At 33.3% G+C, this 7,992-nt stretch overlaps 1 protein-coding gene across 1 annotated transcript; it reads left to right on the forward strand.

Moving 5' to 3' along the window:
• Window positions 1–3,236: 3,236 nt before the first annotated feature.
• Window positions 3,237–7,512, forward strand: LOTGIDRAFT_237907 (hypothetical protein; the record flags this gene model as incomplete). Its single annotated transcript, XM_009048479.1, has 8 exons — window positions 3,237–3,249; window positions 3,458–3,568; window positions 3,992–4,085; window positions 4,371–4,423; window positions 4,970–5,107; window positions 5,743–5,878; window positions 6,799–6,896; window positions 7,393–7,512. Exons 3-8 carry the CDS (start codon window positions 4,001–4,003, stop codon window positions 7,510–7,512), a joined length of 630 nt encoding a protein of 209 aa, XP_009046727.1. The 5' UTR covers window positions 3,237–3,249; window positions 3,458–3,568; window positions 3,992–4,000.
• Window positions 7,513–7,992: the final 480 nt, after the last annotated feature.

Consider the following 7,992-nt stretch of genomic DNA (forward strand, 5'->3'; position numbering starts at 1 on the left):
TATATAGAATTATGTATTGCTTTTCGGGCTGGGTTAATGATTTTTTAGGGATGACTAAGGACTTGGCCTACTAATGTAATTCATTGTATTATCTTGTTAACTATACTCATATGTAATTCCAGACATACACAACCGCAACACCAATTGCAGTATGGTGGTCTTAGATGTAGAAAAAGACACTATTTCAAATTGTCCATATAGCTCAAAGGTCATTTTCGGGAGAATTTATGTTACATTACATGTAACATACAAAGGTTTATTGTTTCATCATCACAAACTTATTCTAATATCACTGTCAATACTATTTTAAAACTAATTCACAAAAATATAATAATCAATAAAATTCGATTCACCGAAGAAAGTCGAAAGTATTTATATTAGAAGCTTTAGCTGATGAACTCCACATTACGTGAGAAAAACGTTTTTGAAATAGGAACACCCCATCTTCACAATATTCACCTTTTACGAAATATGTCTTAAACCTAGAATATTTATTCTCTTTCTTTCCACAGTCTGCTTGACTGTATTCGGTAGCGTACAATCAAATGTCTGCATTACCTAAATGCATCACAAAAGGTGGCTATTGTAGTCAATGTGTCAGACGCATTTCGTAATACCATGACAATGTAAAGATGAGGAACACCTATTATTATGTGATTTTGGTGGTGGGTATCGCATGAACCAGTTGAAGGATTGAGATTAGAAAGAAAGGGTTCACTTTATTAGCCGAACCTTGAGTAGGTCTTTAGGACAAGAATACAGGAAATCGTGGAGACAATCAGTAATGGTGTTAGTTGGAACTTTCCTTCTTAATGAAGCGTTAATTTGATCCAAATCAATAGTCACCATTTTCTTCTATCCCATTCGTTTGACAACTGACTCATTAACTGAATCAAATCTGACAAGGATAATAACAGTTGCCAATGATAATATGCAATATGAATTCTATTACGTAGGCAATATGTGAATTTTGACATGTCAAATTTAATAGTATAATAATAAATTGAATCCAGTCTTCTATGTTTATGAAATTTCACGTTGCAGATTCATATTACTATTATCATATTGGAAGTGTCATTTTGTGTGGGAAAAGGCTTCTGATTTCACGCGGTGAACTCACATCTTATAGTGACAGTTCCACATTCAAGTCTTTAAAACTTGAGATAGGTTGGAATGGTAAAAAACAAACGACTTACAAGTATTAGTACTTGCAGAAAAACAATGCATTTTATTTTACGATCAAACCTTTATGCTTAATAGGTTCTTGAATACTTTTGGGTTGACCTTCTTTGCTCTTTAGCTTAAATTATGTTTCACCAATGTCAGATTATATAATGCATCACAAATACTTTTTTTAATACTTTGATATATAATATTGTGTGATAGAGATATAGGCTTTGTTGGAAGAGCTAATGGATAGTTAAAAGCCTACATATAAGAAGAATTAATCCCACGAAACACGGTTTCTTGTGCACAACATTTCGTAATTACTCATAAAGTGGAGTAGATATTCAAATTCACAGACCGTTCTGTAAACATACATCACACTGAATGTCTGAACATAAATCCTAAATCAGATTCAGACATATTTTGTTGAGCGAATCTGATCACCCATAAATACTTTATAAGGCTGTTTTATTTCTTTCAAACAAATTGCTAATTCGAAGGATAGGTTTCAGATAACTCATGTTTGTCCTCTTTTATTACCAAATGATGTTTGTAGTATAGATAATGATTACGTATGTGTCTGTATTACATCTATGAAATTTCATGAATAATTGGCATCCCATCAAATTTCCCAAAAAAACTATGCAAGTTTTTGATAAAAACACACCCTATCTGAAAAACCGCCCAGTAAATATAAAATTTATGTTAAAAACCCAGTTTTGAAAGTATGCTTATTGAAACGGAAAAACTATCTAGCGTACTAAGCACCGTTTGTAAATTTAGTGATACTTCCTTGATGTAAACAAAGAAATCTGAAAGCAAAATTTCAAAATATAAAGAGCACTTACTTGTTTCGTATAGATATGTAAGTTGCTGCAGGTTGCATATTGATATATTAATACATGCATTTAAGGCACATATTACATATGCATTTTTGTGGTGTATAAGAAAACTAGTAAATTAAGGGATATAGCCGTCTAGTCTATAATACGGATGGGGAAAATTGGAAATAATCAAAGTTTTTCGACACTCGCCAGATCGCAAGTATGGTTCACAGAGTGGGACGGTCGATTGATAATGGTCAGACAAAATTTTCTTCAAAGCGTTCCCGTCTTAATTAGGCCAATCAATTGCAACAATGTAAGAATTCTTTGCAATTTTATTTGTAGGCTTTAATTGTAGACGCATCAGATCTCAGGTGTGTAATTTGACAGTTCAATCTGTAATTTGACCGGTTTATCATATGAAAAGTTAATTAATTTGACAACTGTATCCCTTCTATCGCTGTTGACATTTATCATAAATCAACTCAATCAAGCAAGTATTAAAGCATCCAGCTTTGTGTCACATAAAGAATGACACGCACTTGCATGGGCTATATTGCAGGCTGCATCCTGTTGCGCGTGACAGGAAGGTTTTACTCATTAATAAAATCATATACATGTAATACAATTTGTATGACCTCTTTAAACAATAAAATTATTTAAAGTAGGTCTGCCTTCAATCCTTTACCAATAGTTATTAATAATTTCGCTCTATTGCCACCATAATTATCACCAATTATGTTTATCACTTCCTCTGAAAAGGAAACTAAATTCAATAAACTTTTTAGGGGGTCGAAATTAAGTTCGAAAATAGTTTTAACAAATGCAGAAATATTATGAAAATCTGATGGTTCATGAAAAGATTAAAACGATCTTTCAAAGAATCAAAAATGGAAATGGAAATTAAAAATTTAAAATTTTCTTACATTTATATTTTCAATGACAGATGTTTCTTGATGCTTTTTGCGCTGGAACATGGTGTATTGCTAAAAAATTTGTTCATTGAAATTTCTGGATTGTGGTCCTTTAACTAGAGTAAGCTGTTACTTATTTTGTATTTATTACTGAGCTACTGTAAACAGCTGTAAGTAGATATATTCACAATCTCGTCAATTAGAGAATAAATATTAATATCAATATAACTGTATACCATATGTGATTAAATTCAATATGTCACGTGGATGATGTCAGCTGACCTACTTAAAGTCAATATTAATATACTTTAATACATATTTTTGAATACAGCTACATGTTTATGGTATGCAAATTTAAATTTTACGACGAAACATAAAGTATTTATGACGGATCAATGACGTGTAACAATTTTTTCTGGTGTTGTAAGACCTTAATATTTGTTGACAAATCAATATTACCTGTATGCTAATTCCCTAGTTCTGGTGCATAAAGTTTGGTTACAATTGTTGGCTTTAGAGATTTTTTTGGGATCGTATCTACCTTAATTTCAGGATTGATTCTTCATTGGCAGAAATGTATGTGTTATAAGATATGGATTAGATAAATTGTTGTTGTTTTGTTATTGTATATAAGGTGGTATTGTTATTATATTGTATAATTAAGTAAGTATTTTTTTTTTGAATAAATTTTGTACCTAGTTTCTTGATGCTGTTTGGTATTAATGTACAATTGCAACACAAAATTTTCTTGCAATTAGACTATTTGGTTGTTGGATGTTGCAAATACTGGAGATTTAGTATTTACAATCTGGCATATGTAATTTCATAAGTCGTTTAGAAAGATAATTAGGCCAAAAACAAACAAAAAATGCCTGTTCAATCCACATTAAGCTAAAAAAACGGGAAGCTTTTTACAAGTCTTTCAAAACAGGAATATTCCATTTTAAAGAACAGAACGAAGCAGACAAATAATGCGTTCGAAACTTGACTTTTTGAGCACGAATTGGTCAATTGATTTTTGTGATTGTAACACAATGAAAATATGTATTTGTATTGATTACATTGTGTGTATGTTTTTTTACCTAGATCTAGAGTATGGGTGGTGTACTAGGTTTGTTTAAACCAGAGCTAAGTGATTTCCAGAAAAAGAAATTGATGCATGAATTTTACACCTTCTTTGGTAAGTATGAATCATTCTGAATATTTAATTCTGAATTCGTTTTCAAATATACACGTATACAGAGTCACTGGACATTTTAATTTCTATCACAAAGTGACTTGAGCACGTATTAAGTGAGATAAGAAGGTTTAAATTGTCCACATAAAAAGTTCCAAATATGTCCAAAAAATTCTAGAAATTTAGAGTAAAAGCCGACGAAAATTTCATTGCCAGAAGCAGTTCGTGAAGAGACATACGTACAAATGTAGAATCAATTTCTCATCTGGCAATTTTCTCCGATTCCAGATTTGAATAAAGATGGTAAATTAGAATGGAAAGATTTTGATCTGGCTAGACAGGTAAATTGAAACGACGAGTTTATCACCCAGATCTGTCATGAGAAACCACACTAACAGAATCCATTCTCATTGCTTTTACATTGGAAATCTCAAATTTTGTGCATGCTTAATGTACTTTAGTGCAATAGATTCTTATATTAGAAGTATTGCAAGTGAAATTTAATTTGTTGATAATGGAATGATAAAATTGAAGACAGGTTTAAACTAATAGATTTTCCATCTAAAACTCTGTGGAGTACATTAACCCCTGAACCACTTAAGTCTTGTGGTGACAGTTTGTATCAAATATTTCGCATGGGCGATATAAACTTACAGCTACTACGAACGGCTTTGAGTAGTAAATGAAGAGAGTATTGCTAGAAATAACATATACGACTATGGCTACAAAAGTCCTTAGAGATCTAAGTAGGAGTCCCAACTAATAATCGGCTGCAACAGACAGATACAACTACTGCAGTAAGTGACTGCAATAGACATAGATACTGGACGCTGGTATTCATTTCAATGCATCAGTACTCTATAGCAACCACTTTAATTTTTTTCCAGAAAGTATGTGAAATGAGTGGTTGGAAAGTTGGAACTAAAAAATACATCCATACACAAGAGACGTTTATCCAGATTTGGAGAAAACTTCAAGATGATGGTGACAGTAACTGTGATGGAGTTATTTCTACAGATGAATGGGTAAGGAACTCATCTCTTACATTATAAGGCTGTCCGAAAAAAGTTTTGGGTACGTATAAAAACAATATGAAAGATCTAAACTGAATTTTGCATTTAAATTCTCATTGTAATGAAGGTAGAGATTAGCCTCATGCAAGGATCTGAAGTACCAGTGGCTTAACTAAATGAGTCGGGGCCGTTGGCTGAAGTGGATTTTGTTTTTAACATGCCCCATGTAAGTCAATTTAATGCCTGTTAATGGAATATTTAGAAATGTTCAGTCTGTTGTTAATGCATTTCGCTAATTTATATATCGCTGGTTGCTTAATATGATTATAACTGTATACTTTAGTGGAAGCCCCCTTAAGGATTGGAGCCCGCAAACTAGGTTCAACCAGATCCATGGTAGTTGTGCTACTGCCTAGTTAAAAATGCTCCCGAAACGGACGAAGTTTCCACCAATCGAATGTTCTGTTCAGTAAAACCTTTGGCGACCTTTGACGGGAACTTGATAGTTAAGTATAAAATAAAGACCTTCGACTGAATTGATTGAAGAAGGACGTGTAAGATCTTCGAATGGTCGAAGTAACCCGCTTTAAAACAACATCTGGAGTCGGATTTAAGTCAAATTGTCACATTTGTCCTTCTTCTTTTAGCTGAAGATGTGGGAACACTTTAATGCAGAATGTGCCAAATCAGCGCAAAACACCAATGAAAATGGGAGTGGTATGAAAATACCAGGATGGCTTGAGAAATATATAGAATATAAATTTAATCTCTATGATCGAACAGGTAAAGCGAGGAAGGTCTTTTTTACTCTCATATAAAGATTCAAAGATTCGAACTAAAAATGTATGTGGGTCCATTCTTGCTTCTTATAACCCATCCTGCTAATGTCAACGTATTAGGTATTTTTCCTTGACAAATATACGTACATTGAAGAGTGCATATCAATATCTGCTCACAGATTCATGTCAGGTTAGGATCACGCAAGATTAACCAATGAAGACAGCACCTTTTGAGTTACCTTTGTATTACAAAATAACTTATATTCAACAATCTCGTCTCGAACATGTACATTCACGAATATTGCCCTTCAAAGCCAATTTGTTAATCTAATTGTGAAATTATATCAGATGCTAAATGATTTTTGTCTAGATTTGTTGTCTCCAGGCGTGAATAATTTTTACATGGGCAAATTAATCTTAAATATAAGACATTCGACATGATTGTAATTCAAATGGATACACATGTACAAAAGCCTCATTTCGAATTCGACCAAAAATTTGTTCAAAGAAGTAAAAATATGAGTATGATAACTGTTAAATATATTGTTTATTTGATGTCAAAGTTGGCTACCGTTTGAAGTTACCGAAAGCGTTGCGGTGAAACAGATAACTGACTTTACTGGTTTATCCCTATAAGGTTGCTATAGTTCCTTCCTTACTATAATACAACTTAATCCAGTGGATAGTATAGTGTCTTATTAAAGGTATAAACGCATAATGGTTATATTTGAGAGAGGGGGGGGGGGGGTCTTTGGCAATTTCTCCCAGCTGGCTAGAACGCATAATCATGCTTTCGTCTGTTAATAGATAGGCATGAAAACCCGAGAAACGTCCATTAGGTTTGCATCTGTGGCGACATTACTTGGGCTTGTGGGATTACTCTGGGATACAGATAACTTTCAAGTCTTTGTGCCATTCTTTCAGGAGATGGTGTTGTAGATTTAGAAGAATATGAATATGTTTTATCCGATTTTGGAGTTCCTCCTAAAGATGCCCGAGCTGCCTTCCTCATGTTTTCAGGGGTAAGTTCGATTTCTAATGGATTTCAAAGACTGGTCTCTGTATGTGTATGAGGACACATAGCTTACGCCTTTTCCGATCCAACGTTCTTCGAAAAAAAATACAATACAAAATACAATTTCCAGCGATTTTTCTTGAATTACTTTAGCCACAAACGACGATCGGGATGTTGGAATCATGATTTTAGAAGCTAAAACTTCGTCGACACACAAATATTATTTTAAAATATTTTTCCGGTGTTAATTTTAATAAACATCTATATGGTACGGTCATGTGTTGTTAATACCTTTTTTTAAAAATAAACGTAACACATTTGGTAATAAACTTTTGTGGACGAGTCTTTTGGTTTGCAGACAAGTATTAACTGTCGACGAGTTGACTCAACACCACCTACAGAGGCAAGGACCCTTTCTTGAATTCTTTTATTGATTTTTTTTTCAAATCTTGGAAAAGTATTTTTAGAACCTCTAGAAACCAATGTTTTCATTCTATTTTCAGAATCATGAGAAGAAAATAGATTTAGAATATTTCACCATTTTATCAGCGGAATATTTCCGTTCAGACGATGCCGGTGCCTTGGGTAACTTTATTACTGGTAAATTAACATTCGATGATTGAAGGAGATTACTGATAATTTTGTTTTGGACACAACTACCATCTTGACAATGGCAAGCTATTATGACCTTAGGTTTACATCTTGATTCCAATGACTGCGTTTCTTGTATCACAGAAGCTTGCACATGCAGTGATTTGATTGGATTGTACACTAGCGAATACAGAGAATCAGAGGCGTCTACAAAAAGACTGTCGACACACAGGCATAATTTTCTGTCGTGGGCTCTGATTGGCTGTATTCGCTGGCGTACAATCAAATCAAATCGCTGCATCCCGTGATACAGGAGTCAAGGTATAAGCCTTGTGAAGATGCACGACTACATGGTTTGGACAAAATTACTGTGTGTGGTTAAAAAAAAAAAATAAGCCACGAATTTCTACGTCATTCGAGTCAACAAACGATTATAATTTTGATATTTTTAAAGACTTTATTTTCGTTCATGGGTAAAAGTTTTAGAGTTATTCCAAGCAAAGGGTCAACAA

This window comes from Lottia gigantea, assembly GCF_000327385.1.
Source record: "Lottia gigantea unplaced genomic scaffold LOTGIsca_122, whole genome shotgun sequence".
Lineage (NCBI taxonomy): Eukaryota > Metazoa > Mollusca > Gastropoda > Lottiidae > Lottia > Lottia gigantea.